Source organism: Ursus maritimus, unplaced genomic scaffold, assembly GCF_017311325.1.
Source record: "Ursus maritimus isolate PB19 unplaced genomic scaffold, ASM1731132v1 scaffold_14, whole genome shotgun sequence".
Classification (NCBI taxonomy): Eukaryota; Metazoa; Chordata; class Mammalia; order Carnivora; family Ursidae; genus Ursus; species Ursus maritimus.
The window spans coordinates 61,190,493-61,210,894 of NW_024423786.1; the positions used below are offsets into that span (position 1 = coordinate 61,190,493).

General features: G+C 45.8%; 1 protein-coding gene across 1 annotated transcript in view; it reads right to left on the reverse strand.

Moving 5' to 3' along the window:
* Nucleotides 1–20,402, reverse strand: part of MYH10 (myosin heavy chain 10) — a 124,162-nt gene that overhangs the window by 60,796 nt on the left and 42,964 nt on the right. The window contains exons 6-10 of the mRNA XM_040630018.1: nucleotides 20,079–20,108; nucleotides 13,527–13,619; nucleotides 4,352–4,415; nucleotides 2,643–2,741; nucleotides 74–217 (exon numbers count right to left, since the gene is read on the reverse strand). Of these exons, the coding sequence (XP_040485952.1) occupies nucleotides 74–217; nucleotides 2,643–2,741; nucleotides 4,352–4,415; nucleotides 13,527–13,619; nucleotides 20,079–20,108 (430 nt within the window). The remainder of the gene's footprint in view (nucleotides 1–73; nucleotides 218–2,642; nucleotides 2,742–4,351; nucleotides 4,416–13,526; nucleotides 13,620–20,078; nucleotides 20,109–20,402) is intronic.

Genomic DNA, 20,402 nt, shown 5'->3' on the forward strand with positions numbered 1-20,402 from the left:
CCCCCCCCCCCCCCCCCCGGTGCATAAGTCTTATCTAAGCGAGCAGCAGAGCTGCAGGGAAAGCCCCACATACACAGAATCTCCTCGTGAGAGAAGCCCATGATGTGCATTGCCTCCATGGTCTCCTGGAAGTTATCTTTGTCCTGCTGTCCCGGGATGGGGATGTAGCCATTGGAGAGGAACCTGTAGTTATTAAACCCTTCGAGGAGCAAATCCGCTGGAAGAAAAGAGAACGGGATACAGTGTGACGTCCCCCGTGGACAAAGCCCGCCCACCGGCGCCCAGGGCTGATCGCAGGGGAGCGGTGGCTCGCGTCCTCCCCAACACACACACTTCCTGCCATACTTTTCCTTTCTTCATTGATGCATTTCAAAACCACACCTAGCTTTCCATCATCCGCGTCAGTGAGGGAAAACGAGGGGGTCGGCTGCAAACACTGCAACTGGAGTTTTGGGGACAGTGGTTTACTGGCTGCATGAAATCAGTAGCCGAGAAATGATGGATATACATTTTCCAGGTTACTCAGCCTTACTGTTTTCAGATTTAAATATTTTAGCCATCTTTTGAGGGAAAGTTTTTAAGCCCTAGAGCCAGTAATCCTATCTTGGCAAAGCAGTCGAGAGCAGACATCATGGGATCAGTATGACGAGGACGGGAACACAAAGACTGGATGTGGAAGGTACAACTACCAGCCCAGCCAACGCCCCGAAACCCTTTCTCGGAGCCAGTCTGTTCGGCGGTGGGTGTGCATTTGCGAGGGATGCTCAACCCGTATTTACGACGGGCTACTCTAATAGCCGCCCCATCGATTACTTGGGTTTTAGGGGCCGTGAGTTAGAACCGAACATTCCCTTTCGAGATGTGTGTTCTTCTGCAGGATGTTTTTCAGGGGGGGTCAGAACAGACAGGGCTACTGATCCCCACACTAGATGTAATCAGGTGCTCGCCCGCAGAGACTTCCTGCCGAGCACGCCGATCCCTCGATCCTTCCCTCCCTTGCATCTCACCCACACTGGGCACTGACTGCTTCTCTCTTTCTACCGCCTTCTTGTAACACTTTCATCTCATTCTTTGATTCGTGACTAGCGCAGAGTTACTGCCAGTCTGAAAGCCTGGGGTTTCCCTCCTCTCGAGCACCACATACTGCCGTCAGCTTGGACGCTTAGTTTCTCAGGACAGTGACTCTATCTACGTGTGGCTCGTTTTTTTCCTTGCATGTCTCGCTCTCATTTCTGGGCTCAATGCAAGAGCCCGGGCCCTGGGTAACAGAAGGAGTACGAGGCCCGTGTCTCTTGGGATCTCTGGATAACACACGTCATGGTCACATCGAAGCAGCACTGCATTCCAGACTCAGAAAAAAATCAGGAGGTTGTACATCCTCCCCTCGCCCTCAAACAGCTCTGATCCAGCAAACTTCTGACCAGGAACTCTGCCCCAACCCGGTCCCTAAGCTTCCAGTCCTCGGGATTCACGACAAAATAAATAAAAGTTCACTACAAGCTTCTTCTAGTGCTTGTGGAAACACAGCACACATACTCAGTTGTAAACCTGGGAGTAAAAATATTTACAGAACACAATTTTATTAATTTATTTTTTCTTACTTTTTATCCTTAAAAATGTTGAAACAGACTTGTATAAAAATCCATCATTGTCTTCTAATTTAAAACTTTTACATTTATCTTTATTTGAGAGAGAAAACGTGGGCACACATGAGCGAAGGGAGGGGGAGAAGCAGAGAGAGAGAGAGGGAGAAGCAGACTCCCCAAAGAGCAGGGAGCCCGACGTGGGACTCGATCCCAGGACCCCGAGACCATGACCTGAGCTGCAGTTAGACACTTCACCCACTGAGCCACCCAGGTGCCCCTAACATTTTTTGAAGAAAAGAAAGAAACGTACAGAAGATAATGTAACACGGTCCATATAACTGCCACTTAAAATCAAGTATTTCTCCCACGGCATGGAGGTTCAATTTCATTTCCATTTTGATGTGTGTACGAAATGACAGTGAACCCCAGAACAAGACAGGTCTGAAACGCATGGTCACCCACACACGGGTTTTTCCGGCAGAGTCCGGTTCTGTGAGTGCGTGCTCTCTTCCTCAGGATTTTCTTTTTCTTTTTTTTTTTTTTAAAGATTTTATTTATTTATTTGACAGAGAGAGAGACAGCCAGCGAGAGAGGGAACACAAGCAGGGGGAGTGGGAGAGGAAGAAGCAGGCTCATAGCAGAAGAGCCTGATGTGGGGCTCGATCCCAGATCGCCGGGATCACGCCCTGAGCCAAAGGCAGACGCTTAACCGCTGTGCCACCCAGGCGCCCCGTCCTCAGGATTTTCTTAGCATTTCTCTCCTCTAGTTTGCTTTATTGTAAGAATACAGCATATAACACACAGAAGGTACAAGATACACGTTAACGGACTGGCTGTCGGTAAGCCTTCTAGCCCACAGCCGGCTGTCGGTAGTTAGGTTGTGGGGAGTCACAAGTTATCCGCAGATTTGTGACCGTGTGGGGTGTGGTGCCTCCGGCCCCATATTGTTCAAGGGTCGACTGTACCGTTTCCCCAAAACATTCTGTTTCAGAAAAACTTAATACTGGAACACCATATCCCAATAAGTAGACAATAGTAAGAAACTTCGTAACTTACACTTTAGGTGTTCTCCTGCTCCAGATAACAACTGGTAAAAAATATGAAAAGTACGCTCGTCTTTTGCTTGACGAACAGCACGAGATTTTTCCAGAAGGTCTGAGCAAAGGTGGTTAAGGATCAAACTGAAAAGGTGGCCGGCCCTGAGTGTCTACACAAACTTAAGTTGTAAAACATTTTCTTTCTCGGATATCTATTAGCCCTCCTGTGATGAACCATTCTGAATGATTAAAACTTGTAAGTGAAACAGGAAAATTATGCACTTATGTCCCTCACTAACCAGAGGCTCTTGGGTGGAAGGGAGCTCAAAGATCAGGGTGCTGCCCTTGCCCTGCTCTGCCCCACTTGCCCCAATCAGGGTTATAGTCAAAGGGCACAGCACCAAACCAGGAACTCGAAGAAGCTGTAAAAAGGAAGCTGAGCTGCTGAAGGCCGGAAAAGCCTTACAGCAGTTTATCAGTCTCACAAATAAGGAAACCAAGGCACAAAGGGAATTAAAATCACCAACTAGTAAGTGGCAGAGTCAGGAATCAAAGCTCGGGGGGGGGGGGCACAGCCCATGCGCGTGGCTCCCCCATGCTCCCGAGAGCCCCTCGTGGAAAGCCTCACGCAGGTGGTGCCGGCCCCTCAACACCCGCAGTCCTGCGCGAACTTTCCAAATGCCCGAGATGGCGCTGACAAGATCCACCGCCAGCCTCCTCTTGCTGCTTCTGCAGAGCCGGCTGTGAGCCCCCACCCGGGCTTCCCACACGCCACCAGCTCACCCCCAGCCCGCTCCTGCCTCCCAGACCACGGCACACCTGCCTGGGCGCCTGGGCTGTGGATCTGGGGCTTCGCCAAGCTGAATTAATTTTGTACGTGCCACACAGCTTAGATTTTCAGTTAGATCACCCCAAAATTTGGTGGAAAACACGTTCACACGAATGCCATAGCAGACCAACGTGAAGAAACTCTAGATCCTTCCCTGTCCTTCTCAAGTGATTCTTGTGTTTTCCGGCTCTGAGTGTATTCAGAGACATAAGACACAATTCTGAATAGGAAAATTTTGCTCTCTCCCTTACCTGAGGGATAGAAACGTTGTATTTCTGTCACTGAATCTCTGATACTTGTCAGAAGTGGCAGAGAATTGTTGTCTGTATCCTTCCTAGTTGGCATACCGCCATTCAGAATCATTTCTATCATCTCTTTAATCAAACAGATTCTATCTGGACTTATTCCGAAAGGCCACTCTACACGTGTGACATTTCCTCGATTCTATATAGTTGACATTTGTTTTTCCTCTAGTTTTATCTCCGGAACACCAACTGAAACGACCTGAACTCTGTACTTCCACAAGGTTTGTTTTGGGGGGCACACGCCCATCCGACTAATACCAGGAGCAGATGGTAGAAAGGCACTAACCCAACACCCAGCTGAAGAGTGGTTCCATAGCATGGTATTCACCCGAAGGTTCTTCTACCACATCGACATTTCCTGGTTCACGTGCAGGCGATCCTCACCTCGGCGGGAGTCTCCACGGCCCCAGCCACGTGAACAGTGCAGGACCTGGTGTTAAAACAAACACCACCACCAACACAACACTTAGGGCTCTCTCTGGGCTTCAGTCCGATCATCTGGGTGATGGGAGTGATAGCACAGAGGGTCGCCTCAAGGCTGGCCAGAGAGGAAATCACTCTTTAGTTTGGATTATGCCGTTACAAAAAGGATACACGTTTCAATGTTGGCCCCTACGATATAGCCAGTTACATCAAAGTTGATCCGAATAAACTTGCCCTGGAAATAAATCACAAGAAAATTACAAATAAAGTAAGGACATAGAGGATATGAACAAATAAAGTGATAAACCAACGCGACCTGCCAAGTATCTGTGAGTTGGTTACAAAAATGGTTCTTAAATATTGCCTCAAATAGCAAGGGAAGGAAAAAGCCTCTGTAAATAACCCCAAAGCAGCAATAGAACAGGCTACCCTCCCGGGTTGTAACATAATAAAAATGAGACCCTCATCGTTTAGAACTTTGAAAACACTCTTCTGCATAATCTGAGGTAAGGGATTTCACAGTATTAAAGGAACACAGTATCTGGCCCTATAATGACAGGCTTGAAAAACGGAATAATACAATTTTCTAGGAAAACAGAAATCCATTCAAGAAAAAAGAAAACTTGAATAGATCATTAAAAATGAAATATAAAAATGAAATATAATTACTTCTTCAAAAATGAGGGATTGGTCTGATGAAACATTTTTGCAAATTCCTAAGGAATATTTAATGGCCCGACTACACATAACTGTTCTAAGGAAATAGAAAATAGTGATTATTTCATGATTCATTTCATAAAGTTATCATAATACTGAATACCAAAACTGGTAAAGTGATCATAAAAATGAGAAAGCAAAAATAAAAGCAAGTTATCTCACAAATTAAACCCTTTGCAAAACAAAGAAACCTGACAAATGGCGATAAATGGTTTATTCCATGACCTCTATGCTCATTCATCACGTGGACGGTCAAGGGATTGGAGGGCTTTCCTTGGGGGAAATGGACGAGCTGATTCCAAGGCTTACAGGGAAATGGAAAGGACCTAAAAAAGTCACAATGATGTTGAGAAAGAGAAGCAGAGCCTCAACAATTCACATTACTAGATTTCAAAAAGCTGTAAGTTTATTAAGACAGGTTGGTTTTGGTGGGAGGACAGAGATACAGAGCAATCTATCAGAACAGAGTCCACAAACAGACCACACGTATACGGTCAATTCATCTTCAACAAAAAGTGCCAAGATAATTTAATAGAGGAAGGACCAATCTTTCCAAAAAATGGTGCCAGAAAAATACATAAAAAGAAACCAGAAGAACCTAGACCCTTCCTCACACCATATAAAGAAGTTAACTGTAAAGAGATCATACACCTAGAAGCATGGGCTAAAACCGTAAAGCTTCTACAAGAAAAGAGGAGAAAATCTTTATGACCTTAAAGTAAAAAAAGACTTCTCAGAAAGAATGCAAAGAGCATGAAACTTTAGAGTTTATCAACCAAAAACTGATAAACTGGATTTTATCAGAATCTAAAGCTTCTGTTCTTCAAAAGACACTAAAGAAAATGAAAACAGTAAACACAGACTAGCAGAGAATATTTCAAAATACCTACCAGGTAAAAGACTTATTCCCAGAACATACAAAAAAAAGACTCTTACAATTCAGTAACAAGACAACCCAAGAAAAACACTGGGTAAAATATCTAAACAGATTATGCACTGGGTGTTATACGCAAGTAATGAATCATGGAACTTTACATCAAAAACTAGGGATGTACGGTATGGGGACTAACATGATATAATAAAAAATATTAAAAAAAGATTATTTCATTAAAGCAGATATGTAAACGGTCAATAGTACATGAAAGGGTGCTCGATGTCATGAGTTACTAGAGAAATGCAAAATAAAATGAGCATAAAGAGATACCAGTACATATCCACTAAAATGGCTAATATTTTGAAGAAAGGCCAGCAAGGAGACAGAACAGCTAGAACTGTCCTACGACCCTGGTAAGCATACAAAATGGCACAGCCACTATGGAAAAGTCTGCTAGTTTCGTATAAGTGAAACGTAAGTTACCATATGCGCGAGCAATCTCACTTCTGGGTAGTCACCCAAGAGAAACAAAAGCACGTGTCCCCATCAAGACTTGCACGTGAATGTTCAAAGCCACTTTATTCGTAATGGCCCTCCAATGGAAACAACCCAAATGTCCATCGAGTGGTGAATAAAGAGATTGTGGTATAGTCACAGTGGAATATTACCAAGCAATAAAAAGGAACAAACTAGTGAACACCCAACAACGTGCATGGATTCCAAAAAAAAGCACGATGTTGTATAAAAAGAAACTAGACATAAAACACTAAGTATTATAGGATTCCATTTACCTGACCTTTTTTTTTTTTCCCCCATTTACCTGACATTCTAAAGAAAACAGATCACAGAGACAAAACAGATCAGTGGTTCCCAGGGCTGGGGTAGGAGGAGGGAAAGGACAGCACAAAGGCGAAAGGAAGCTTCCTGGAGTAAAGGAAATATTCTCTCTCTGGGCCACAGTGCTGGCTTCACTACGATACACATTTGTCTAACCCCGTCTAACTGTACGCTGAAACAGGGTGAATTTTATCGGATGCAAGATATAATTCAGCCTAATTTTTATGCATAGTCAAGGGAGATACCTTAGGACTCCTTAGATAAATGCCAATTAAAAAATATAATTAAACATCCATTCCTTCTATTTCCGACGGATTACACATTGTCCTACACTCTCTACTACGTGTCCAGTCCACTCCCCCATCCTCTTGCCCACTGGGCCCCTTCTTATGCCATTCCTACATTTATTGCATAAAAATTTGCTTTAAGTACAAAAAATGAGTAGTACTGGGATGCCACCACAAATTTTGAACATTATATGCAAATTATGCCACAGTAATACTGACTTTTGAAATTGAAAACAAGGGGAGAATTCGCTAAAATCAATACTTACATTTTTTGTTCGGTATTATGAGCATTAATGAAGAACTCACCCAATTTTCCAATTTCAAAAACTGCAAACTGAGCTAGGAAAACAAGGTGAAATGGGAATGCACATGGGGCTCTTGGGAAATTTCTAACACGATTTCCTGCTTGCAAGTATCCTACTTCACGCGATCCGAAAGCCTCACTCTGCCCAGGAGTTGCATGGCTGGTAACCACTTTCCACAAATCCTACAATCATGGCCTTGACAGAGGCTGACCTAACGCCCGCCCCCCCCACCCCGAACGGAAGCAGACTCATGAGGTCGTAGTAGGGCACCTCCAAAGGACCAACAGGCGCTACGGGGACACAGAGGAAGGCTCTGAGGAGGAGTGCCATTTGAGCTGAGTGACCTTACAGCTTATATTAGTCTGCTTCTGAATGGTAATGAAAGGGCTTGTTTACTTTACGCTCTTGGAAATAAAACCACTGCAAGTGGCAGGAGTTGGTGACACATCACAATCGGATTTGACCTTGCAGCCACAAGAGAAACCACTCCGTAATTTTCAAGAGATAGAACCTTCTGGCTGATGGCGACCCAAAGTGGCCACTTAGGCCCCTCTATACTCCTCTGCCAACAGGCTGTCTTCAAATGTTAGGTGAAGAAACTCGTCGTCACACTGCCCGCCCCACATCAGATTTCCGCACAGGTCAGACTATTAAAATCGTCACCGTATCTGGAATCTACTTTCAAACCCTGCAGCATCAAGGGCACGCTCTGTACGTGTGTGAGTTCCCGCCACTAAAATTCTCCACTCTAGGGGCAGCTTTTGCCCTAAATGGGAAAACCCATTCTGGGATGCGCAGGATGTAACCCGAGACCAGATGATGGTGCTCATCTTCAAACTGTACCAGAAACTTCGCTCATTAGTAAAACAGGTTAAGTAAGTGGTCTCGTTACGTAGTGTAACAGATGTGAGGATTCCTGGGGTAATGTGGATGGACTGGAAGTTCACAGACACCCCCAGTCTGGTGTGAACAAGGCGCTAAGACTCCAGGAAGGCCCGGAGGCCGAGGGGTGTGTTGGGAAGGCTGCCTCGGGCTCTGTGCGGAAATGGCCGCACTGGTTTCCTGGTGTAGGCCACGCTCTCTGTCTCTGACACGGTCACATCTGTCCCCAAAAGTCTTCAGTGGGAGGGGCAGAGAACTAACGGGACAGAGCAGGGGCTGCGTTCAATTCACTTACAAAACTTTTTATTTATTTTTTAAACATGTATCTGACACAGAGAGAGAGCACAAGTAGGCAGAGTGGCAGGCAGAGGGAGAGGGAGAAGCAGGCTCCCTGCTGAGCAGAGAGCCTGACGCGGGACTCGATCCCAGGACGCTGGGATCCTGACCTGAGACGAAGGCAGACGCCCAACTGACTGAGCCACCCAGGCCGCCCTCAAAACTTTTTAAGTGTCTGCTTGCTAACAAATACCAGTGAGGACACATGACTCTGCTAGCCCAACAGTGGGGAGGGCACTGGAGACTTTACTGAGCTCCGCTGACGCTAAGTATCTACCACAAGGCACCTAACATTGGGGGTTGCCAAAGTGGCTCAATTCCGTTTGGAGGGGGGAAAAAAGAAAAAAAAAGATTTGCACAAATACAGAGAGTGATTCCTACCAAACCTTCCTGCTTTCTGAGAGAAGATGTATCTGCTGATACAAGTCAGAAATTGAAGACCCCGTTTTAAAAGTTTCATTACAAGAGATTCATTTGATGTAAATCTCCTCCATCTGGAATGCGTTTGGCTTCTCCGTAAACAGAACGGGCCTAACTGTGAACGATTATTTTCATAAGGGTAATGCTCTCCTCAAAGAATCCCCTTTAATACAAGCCAGATGCTAGCATCTTTGAAAGAAAAGATATTCTTCAGGAAATGATTCGTCTATATCAGATCAAAGAAATGGAAACAAATGGATTCTAAAAGCTTGTGGAGTTTATGGTTTCAAATATTTTCACTGCCAGCCCGTGTCCTGTACATAACGACTCCATGCGGCTCCCCTGTACACACAGCGCGCTTCTCAGCATCACAGCGGGACGTGGGACGCCGCTCCTGGCCCGGGGCCTGGCCAAACCCTCTGCTCCCAAAGGACCTGGCACACGCAATACACCCCCTGAGCTCAACTGTACACTGAAGTTAAGACCCAGATGAAGGCAGGCTCCATGAGGCTGAGGACTCTTTCTGTGTAGACAACCACCCATAACATAAATATGCACCTACTGTGTACTTCCGTGTGCAAGGCACAGTGTCCAGAACTAAGGATCTGGAGAGCAGGGAGACAGGCCCAACTGGCAGCAGGACAAGGGAGCGCTCACCCACAGACTGGGAGGAAGCGCCGTGAGGAAAGTCAAGAGTACGCCGTGCGGAGGGAGACAGAGGAGTTACCTCGGATGGGCTTTCAGACCAGTCGGGTGTTGAGGAGAGGCAGAAGGAGAACTGTGGACAGATCTGAAATGTGTTCTGGAAGCATGGCCGACAGGATTCGCTCCAGTCTGGACACGAGCTGTGAGGAGAGGCTGAGTCCAGAAGGATTTCTAGCTATTTTATTTTTCTGGGTTTTTGTTGTTTTATTTTGTTTCATGCGTACCCAACTGGGTGATCTGCTGGGACCATGTCCTGACAGAAGACGTGAGGAACAGATTTTGAATAGGAAAGGTTCCAGTTGGAACATGTGAAATCTGAGCGATTGAGACATCCAAATGGAAAGAACATGTGAATACCACAGTGCCTGGCAAAGGACAGCCGCTCAATAACTAACTGAAGGGCAACAGCAAAATCTAAATTCTAGAAGATGTGATTGAAAGATGAGCCCACACCGGCTACCCGTGAACTCGCAAAGCGTTGGCCACGCCCACAGGGAACTGCCAAAGGGACGCCTGCAGCTGACTGAGCTCCTGTCCCCCAGCGCAACCAATTACTTCACCGTTTTTTATGGAACCACTAAAATCAACTACTTGTGGCTTTGTGCTGTTAATGCCTTAGGATGGGTTAGAAGCTAGCTACTGCTATTTCTCTAAAAAATCCTATACGGTGATATAAAGTTGACTTTCTAAGAATTACAGCCCAAAGCCAACAATGTAAAGACACCCTTGTCTCTCCATTAAACGACTAGCTATGTGTGAGAACATTGCCTTAGTGAAAAATCTTCTCTTAAAAAAGATTCGCTTTTAATAGACTAGACTGAGTATACGCCAAGATTATAATCCAGGAGCACAAGCGCTTTGGGAAGTGTCGTGGGATGGCATCCAGCTGAAACTGGGTTTATCGAGGATTGAGATTAGATGGGTGATCCTTGCTGGAATCAATCCTGCTAGAAAACTAAGAAATTCTTCCTGCCAGTGCGACGTAACACAAGTTCCTACCAGAATTATTTACATAAACCTTTGGAATAAGATGCATAAATAATAAGCTTGAAGGAGACTCGTGCATAGTACTTACTTCACAAATATGTTTCAGAAGGTGATTACCTTGATTTAGGCTCCAGTTTCAAGAAATAAGCTCGACCGGGGTTTCTCAACCTCGACATACCTGACATCTTGGGCTGGGTAATTCTTGGCTGTGGAGCCTATCCCGTACACTGCTGGATGTTCAGCAGCGTCCCGGCCTCTACCCACCAGATGCTGGAGGCACACCACTACCTGTCACCTGAACGAACAACCAAAAATGCCTCCAGACACTACCAAACGTCCCTTGAGGGCCCCCAACTGAGAGTCACTGATCTACAGTAGTGCAAATTACAGATCACAGCCTACGTGTGTCAGTATGGAAATCTCTCTAACGATGTGTGGTAACCAACTTCCAAGATGGCGCCAGTAATCCCCAACGTGTGGTGCTCCATCATTGTGCATTTATGCAGCCCCCTCCCACAGTGTATCAGGGCTGGTCCGTGTGACCAGTAGAATACATGAAAGGGTTGGTACGGGACTTCCAAGGTCGTGAAGAACACCACGTGGCTTCTGTCTTACTCTCTTGGATCACCTGCTCTGGGGGAACGCCAGCTGCCAGATAATGAGTGGGCATCTCTCCAGAGAAGCCTTTGAGGTGAGGAACCAAGGCTTCCCACCAAAAGCTGCCCAAGTCAGCTCGAAAGAAGATCCTCCAGCCTCATCAAGCCTCCTGAGAATTGCAGCCCCAGCCAACACCACCCTAGTGACACCTTCATGAGAGGCCTCAAGTCAGAACCACCCATCCCGCAGACACTGAGGTGATACAGGTTTCAAGTCACTAGGCTTAGGGCAATCTGTTACATAGCAACAGGGAACCAGTACGGAATTATACGACCATCTGTCCCAAACACAACATCGCTGGCAGGTAGATCCTGACCACTTAGAAACAGACTCACTACATTCTTTACCAAAGGACTGGCTGGCTGCAATTTATCTTTTCCGGGCTAAGAGGAGACCGTCACAAAATGGTTTCTCCTGAATTTAAAGTGTGCGTTGGGGGAGGGGGAATCAGAACAGACTGGTAACTTGATTTACATGGTAAAATAAAACATTTTCCACTCAGAAATCCTTGTAAATCTTCATGGAGATTTACATACCAAAGCTGGTAGCTCACTGTGTCTTCAATCCCATGATACAGCCACTAAACATAGGGCTTTCAGTGGCAAGAATTTAAGATTTAAATGTGGCTGAGGCTCAATGCTGATGATCCAGGGGATGATAAAAACTCTACAAACAAAGCTTACCATCCCCAGATCTTTTATAAACCCCAAGGTCACAACCACGCTTCCTCCTGATACAGGTATATTTGTCATTCCACTCTGTATGTAAAAAGCTAAAATAATTACCTAATGAACTTGGGTTAAATCAATCTTCAAAATTCATCTTACTAGGAATACACAATATTCCAAACAAATAGATCCCTATTTTGTGAATAACTTGGAGAGCCTCTTGTGCTTAAAACTACCTGAGGGTGCCATGGGCTGAGTCATGTCCCACCCCAAATTCTTACGTGAGTCCTAGGCTCCACTGCCTCAGAACATGACTATATTTGGAGACAGGGCCTTTGAAAGATAATTAAGTTAAAACGAGGTCACTAGGGCCCTAGTCCCACATGACTGGTGTCCTTACAAGAAGAGAACAGGACACAGGCAGACACAGAGGGAGGCCCATGTGGCCGTCTACAAGCCAAGGAGAGAGGCACAGAAGAAACCAACCCTGCCGCTACCTTGGTCGAGGACTTCCAGCCTCCAAGAGAGAGAAAATCAATCTCTACTCTTTAGGGCCCCCAGTCTGGGGTGCTCTTTAGGGCAGTCCTAGCAGACTCAAACAGAGAGTTATCTGGCTACCTTTGGGTTCACTGGTCCTCTGTGAGCCCATTTTCAGGTAGCTCCCACTAAACACCCATTTCGTGCTGTCAGAAAGTCAACGTGAACACCATGACTTCACACTCTCAAAGTAAAACCGTACGTCCCAATGGTACTAGATTCCCCCAAAACTACCCATCAAGGAGTCATCAGAACTGAAGTCTCTGGACTTCTACAAATACTTTTAATATCAGGAAGGAGGAAAAACACAGAATTAACTCTCAACAATTTAAGTAGAAATAACTGAAATCGAAGACCCTCTCCAGTCTCACTGTGGAAATGGTTATTGCATCTGGAGGACTATATAATTCAGGGCGAAAGATGGATGGCAGGCGGCCCCCATTTTGCTGCATATGGTTCTAGAGGAGATTGGCCACCAACATGTCAACTGTGAGTAGCCAGACGGGGAGCGCAGGGCCCCTGCAGAAAGGCCAATCTGGCCATCACCAAGGAGGACAGCCTCAGACACTCTGGGATAAATGGTCCAATGGATGGAGAGAGGGAAGCTCTCCATGAACTAACAAAGCTGAACAGCTGAGAAGAATTTTTACAGAGAAGGCACAGTATTGACCTATTATTCTGACGTCTGCATCCCAGAGAAACAGCGAGCATGAACAGGACAAGTGACTACACTGAATACCAACTGTGTTTGTGGAGCAGGGACACTCCCAGTGCTGCATGCTAAGTCCCACGTGCACCTAGCTTTATCGCCACACCGGGCCCGCAACAAGTATTACAGATCAGCCCAAAGATGAAGGAGGAGTCACCTACCCGTACCGTATAATTACATCCAATAAATACATCATTACATTCACTTTCACATTTTTCCCCTTTTTAAGATGCAGCTACTAGAAAGTTTAAAATTTAAAATTACATGAGACTCATCACGTTTCTACCGGGCAGTTTTGTTCTATACTACAACTATTAGCCTCTCCCTAAAATCCAAGAAGGAAGGTACTGTAGCTGCTTCATCATGGTAGACATTTAACTAGACATCGGAGAAATGAAAAAAGTTTCTGGTACTTTCAAACTTACGAAGCGAGATGAATTATCATTTTTCACAGTCTTCGCATTTCCAAATGATTCCAGAATTGGATTTGCTTGCAAAAGCTGCCGTTCAAGTTCCCCCTAAAAGACATTACACATATGCACACATACACACACACACAAAGCAGATGTACGTTAATCTCATGTCTTCGCTCCAATCCTCGGGGGAGAATACAAAACAAAAACACGTCCTCTTTCTCTCAGTGTTTTCGTTTTGTGTGCCACCCCGTAACCTTCTTGGCTTTATTCTTGGTCCCAGGAGGTTCTGCTAAAGGAAAACAATTAGTGTTTATAAAGTGATCAGAAGGAGAAGGAAAGGTTGCATTGGGCACAGGAGAGAACTCTGAGCGCACGGCACATAAATTAAGCGGAGAATTTTGAAAATAAAGCAAATGGGTTTTCACGAGATGAAATCTAGCAGGACGCTGCGATGAACATATTAATACTTACACTTCTATTTATTTCTACTGTGCCTTCTTCCAGTAAGTTCAGGCAGCCAATTCTAATGATAACCACTAGGGGCGCCTGGGTGGCTCACTCAGTTCAGTGTCTGCCTTCAGCTCAGGTCATGATCTCAGGGTCCTGGGATCGAGTCCCGCCTCCGGCTTCGCAGGGAGCCTGCTTCTCCCTCTCCCTCTGCCCCCCACCCCTGCCCCGCTCACTCTCTCTCTCAAATAAAATCTTTAAAAAAAACAATAACCACGAGACTGGTGGAAGACATGCCGTTTTTCCAAGGGCTTCATCCAATTTCTTAAAACGAGGCAGACAGAGCAATGTCCTCACCTCCATTCTCAAAGGGGACAGAGACGGGCATGCGCTGGAGACTTCTGCTCAGATTTAAAAGGCTAAGTATAGAGTCTGTGATAGACTCTACGCTTGACTCCGTGTCTTTAATCATGTGCAAATTTGGCTATAAGACAGATTTTTACAAACAAAAGACGTAAGAATATGTGCCTTGATCATGACACGTGACAGGAAGCTGTAGGAGAAGCCTGATGCCAGTTCTGGCCACAAAAAGCACGAGAAAGTGACGCTGTGTTCCCGGAACATAACGTTAGAATTATACCGTATGGCTTAGAGAAATCTGCTTTTTCCAAACACAGATCTTACCCCTGTGTTTTAAGATACCACAGTATTCTAGACCTGAAGAAAGAATTACAAACCACTAGCAATTGAGATTCTCTAAGCAAAAGAGGGATACAAGGCCCCTCCCATGAGATTTTTTTTTTAAGATTTTATTTTATTTATTCGACAGAGATAGAGACAGCCAGCGAGAGAGGGAACACAAGCAGGGGGAGTGGGAGAGGAAGAAGCAGGCTCCCAGCGGAGGAGCCTGATGTGGGGCTCGATCCCACAACGCCGGGATCACGCCCTGAGCCGAAGGCAGATGCTTAACCGCTGTGCCACCCAGGCGCCCCCCTCCCATGAGATTCTTAAATGGATGGCCAGCTGCTATGTGATGCACTCTATTAGCAGATCCAGAAAGAACGACAAACGTTTGCTACACTCACACAGTCTGGGTTGGACTCCTTCATGCAGCGGAAAGGGTGGGAAGTGCTCTGGGGGCACAGGACACAGTGAAAAATGCTCCTCTCAGGACTACCCTCTAGTGTTTATCTGCATTGTCTAGGTCACAACAGGGCTCAAGTCTAGTCCACGACTGTGGTATAAACTTCCTTTCTGGGCATTAGAAAATATGCTCCCCGTACAGGGAATCCTCCAGTTTATGGACTTCAAAACACCAGATTATTTCTGATGTAAATCTTTCTGAACATTACAGGCTCCCCAGACTTTTTTTTTTCTTAAAGATTTTATTTATTTGACAGAGAGAGAGCACAAGCAGGTGGAGTGACAGGCAGAGGGAGAGGGAGAAGCAGACTCCCCACTGAGCAAAGAGACCAACTTGGGACTTGATCCCAGGACCCCGGGATCATGACCTGAGCTGAAGACAGACGCTTGCTTTACCAACTGAGCCACCCAGATGCCCTCACTCCCCAGATTTCTTAAACATGATATCCTGGTAACCAATTTTAACAACTGAGAGGCATCATTAAAGAATGGTAGTTATCAGGGCATCTGACTTCAGCTCAGGTCATGATCCCGGGGTCCTGGGATCAAGTCCCAAGTTGGTCTCTTTGCTCAGTGGGGAGTCTGCTTCTCCCTCTCCCTCTGCCTGTCACTCCACCTGCTTGTGCTCTCTCTCTGTCAAATAAAAAAAAAAGTTATCATTCTGTAATCTAACGGGGCAGGGGGGGCTCTCCCCTGGAGGTCAGCACTTGCCTCCATCAGTGTGGCCATGACCAACACCTTACAAGGCCCTTGGTGTCCTAGCTCTGCAAAAATTGGGCTCTAGAATCCTTCTTACCTCAGTCTGTGTGATCAGAATGCAGAACCTGTCAGGAAAATACTGAATTTTCATAAATGGGGCATTACCTTTACACTAAACATCGACTATTAGCTCACGATCATCCTGTCCAATCATAATAAAAATATTTGAATGTTTTACCTTTCAAATGTTTTCCTAACTTGGAGGTAAAACGAGTATTACGTACCCCATTTTAATATTCTCTAGACGTGGCTACAAGGATTCTTTGCTTCCATGTGCAAGTGTACGTGGGTGTGCTTACGTATGTGGTCTCTGATTCTATTCTTTCTTCCGCTGGCTTGCAATAACTGGTATATTCCCTAGACCTAGCTCAGTCAGTGTGAGGTCAGAAGGGTGCTCCATGAGTGTTTGCTGAATGAATGTACAATCAGAGGTCCCCAAACCTGCTAGCAGTGTTTGGGGAGGGGCTGATGTGAGCCAAAGGCAGCAGTAAGAATTGAGTGAAGGGTCCTTGCTTCACCATAACCTGCCGACTGGGGCCCTCCCAGGCCTCTGCTGTTGGGCCACTATGTTAACAGGGTCGTGGTATTAACTTTTCTCCTAATGGACTGGTGATATCACTGACACCAAGTAAAGATCTCAGTAACTCAAAAATGAATCATAAAAAGCTTGACACAACGCTAACCTCAGAAAACACACAAAAAGGGTCTTAAATTAAGAAATTACCATGAAATTTGACCATTTTGGTGTCGTACAATTTCACATCTTGATTGAACAGCACTAACATCGCTCAATGAAATTATGAAGGCATTTATAAACCCTCAGGGGACTGAGTGCTAACCTTCCCACTAGAATCAGATGGGCAATGTCCCGTTTCTATTCTACAGGACAACGAAAAATGTCTTTTGGGAATGTAGGGGGAAAATTAGCATTAGCTATTGAAATTATTTTTAAAGTTTTAAGTATTTAGAATTACATGATGCTTTCAAGGATGACCAGTCATGATGAAAACTATACCCTTGCGTCTACTGTATATTAGTATACACTTGCTATATGATAGATATAAGAGGAGTCTGAAATTGGTAAACCTCCATTTCAGCCAGCAATGGGACGTGGGCTGGGATCGTGCTGGGCTTTGCAGGCCTGGCTGGGTAGAGCTGCAGGTGTCCCCACCACCCACAAGACGGTTGAAAATCGGTGGCAGTCACTCAGCAACAGTACTGAGAACCAGACTTAATCTCCACTGGCAGGCTCTCATTTCTGTGCTTGCTACTTGCCATCTGTCACAGCCTGTCTTAGTTCAAGGCGGTGTAGTAGACGGGAAGTCATCCCGAAGCTGCCATCCAGATGTGGAGGAGTCCAAAGTGGGCAGGGCAGGTGGGCTGGCCTGAAGGACAGTCATTCTTAGGGGATGGTCAAGTTACAGAAATCAGCTGTTTTCAGATCTGCTCTGAACTTGGCTTGGGTTCAGGCTCTGGAGTGGCCCTGGACTCCGTGCCAGACTTTGAGGGTCTGTGACAGCAATCTACGGTGAGGGAGCATGTCACTGAAACCACTTCCAGCTGCCTGGGGGACAAAGCCAAGCAAGACTTAATTCTGTTAGAAGTACGCCACACATTCACAGGTAAACGCTTACCATTTACTGCTTAAATACCGTGACCTTCATTTTGAAAACTGATTTATATTTGTATTTCCATAATGAGGATTAAGTTTCAAAAGCAAGCACAAAGGCCTGCGGGGATGGCTCAAATAGAACGAGGAGGCCAAACATGGTGACGAGATGGGGAAACTGGCATCCTCGTAAATTCTGCACCGTCGCTCTGAAGATCAGTGGGGTGGGGCGATCCCTCAAAATGTGAAACAGAACACTCCCACGACCCAGCAATGCCACTCCCAGGCGCACGGCCAGGAGAGCGGGAAACACAGGTCCACACAAACACTGTACACAAATGTTCACTGAGCCATTATTCAAAGTGGCCCCCAAATGGAAACAATGCAAAGGCCTATCAGCTGTTGGACGGATAAACGAAACGTGGCCGAATTAATAGATTTAATAGAACGGGGTACCATTCGGCCAGGGAAAGGAATGGAGTATTTATACACACTACCACACAGACAAACCGTGCAAACATCATGCTGAGGGGGAAGAACAGCCTAGAGAGCCACACACTCCAGGGTTCCGTTCATATAAAATATGCACAGTGGGCAGATTCATAAAGACAGAAAGTAGGTGAATGGTTTCCGGGGGCTAGAGGGACATGCAAGGGGATGCCTAATGGGTTTCTTTTTGGGGTGATGAGAATCAGTTCCTCAAGTTTACTGCAGGGATGACTACGCAACTCAGTATACTGAAAACAACAACGCTGAACTGTAGGAATGTGTGAATTTGATGGCATGTGAATTAAATCTCAATAAAGCGGTTAAAAAAAAAAAGAAGACTGAGCAAAGAGACAAAGGAGCCCGGAAATGTCTTCCCCTTTGTCCTGACGATTCATGCTACTGTCTAGTGACAAAACAGCAGAAACATATCCAAATGGCTCCTGGGACCCTGCATGAGTTTTGCCCATAAAGTTCAATGTAAATTCACAACCCAGGGATATCAAACCAAAGGAAACACCTCGCCAAGTACAGACTCGCGACATGACGGCTGCTTTACGGCAGTCATTCTCAGAATGGGGTGAAGGAGTCCCCGGGGACGGGGAGGGAGCGTGGGCAGAGACGGAATTTCTTGACGCCACCCCCTCCGGGGTCACTACCACTCAGGAGTACCTCCTATTCCTCAAGCGGGCTGGGGACGCAAAGTTGAGAACAGGTGGTCTTCTCAGGTTTCTAGAAACAGACGCACAGCCAGCGCTAGACTAGACGACTGCGAAAATAAACGTGGGGAAGAGCAGCACCGAGGATTCTGCGCTGTGAGTTCATGCAGCAAGACATGCACACCGACGACGCAGGGAAGCACGGCAGAGAAGCTGCAGGAAACCCAGCTCCCCAGGGACTCCTGCGACCCAAAGTGAAACCTCAGGGTCGGCATGCGACTCACACACAACGGGGATCCGCACTGTGGTTTAAAATGACATCGAAACAAAATGTTAGCGATCACCATGTACGTCATTCCACACCGTGGATTTGGAAAACCCGAATCTGTCCGTCGATTATTTCACAGTGGTATCACAGGTCATTTTGGCGTGTACCTCTAGGGCACAAAGAAAAGCTAATTTCGGGTCTAGAGGTTGCTTCTGAAGTTGGCAAAAAAGCCTTTAAGTATCCTCTAGGATAACAATTATTTCATTAATCCTTCCAATTTCGATGAGTGATCTGCTCTACAGCTAAAGGAGCAAAAGAACATCAGAGGCCCTCACAGGTAGAGGACAGCTTTGCTGTCCGACAACTAAAGAATTTTAATAAAGATATCTGAAAATCCTGCTATCCAAGACTACTATTCCTGTAGATACTTATGATCATTTCTTTATATTAATAAATCATTTCTATAATATTATCCTTCCCTGCTTTCTATTCCCTTGAAACCATTCCAGTGCCGGGGAAAGGGTTAAGCACAGGACAGACGTCCCTTTCTGTCTGAGGCATCTGGCTTGGCGCTGCCCTCCCTCTCCTCCTGGGTAGCAGGAAATGCTCTGGCTGGTGGTCTGTCCGTTGCTGTGCTCTGGAGAGCCAGAAGGAGGGGTGTTCTCTAAGCAGGAAGACGAATAGTCCTCCACTACCTGCCCTGGATAAAGAAAATGTAACTTTATATACTAAATCATTAAAACTTTTAAGGCTAAAACACACAGGGGCCATAAAACGTTAATAGACTAGAAATGTGTTCCCCAAAAGGTACAACTTTTCAAGTTGCAGCCCCAGACTCAAAATGTAACGTCTGGCCCAACACCGGCCTTCTGTGCATTTAAGCAGAATCAAAACAATTCCACCTGGTCTTCGACATTCGAGACCCTGAGGGTTCAGGCTTCATAAACATGTGATTCAATGTCATGATAAAAGGGTAAATAAATATTAAAACTCATCTAGAAAACAAATTTAAAGCAAGAGGGCATGCTGCTGGCAAAAGAATACGTCTCTAAGCGACAAATTTCCAAAATTAAGTTTTCACAGGGGAGGTCACTCAGAACCAACCGTATTTGCTTTTAACAGAGACTCGATCTAGAGACAGAAATTAGTGCGAGCATTCAGGACTAAGAAGCATAGAGAAAAGCACTTGCCTGATGTTTCACTGGTTTAGGTGATTCCTGCTGTTTGTTACAAACAGATAAACGCAAACGTTAGCGAGTCGGGCTCTTTCCCTGAGCAGGGAGCCACATCCAAAGCACCAGGTCAACGTGCAGCTCAGAACCATGAAAGCAGGTGTGGCTGGGTCACCTGCCACTTCTGCAGATCTATAAGTTTAAGGATAGCGGACTCTCCTGTTCTTACCCCTCTTCTATTATCAACTGCCCCCAAATTTCTACCCCTGCCTCAAACTGCGGTGGGCAGTAGAAACAGGCTGCGGTCCACTTTCAGGAAGAACTGCTAACGATACTTGAGGA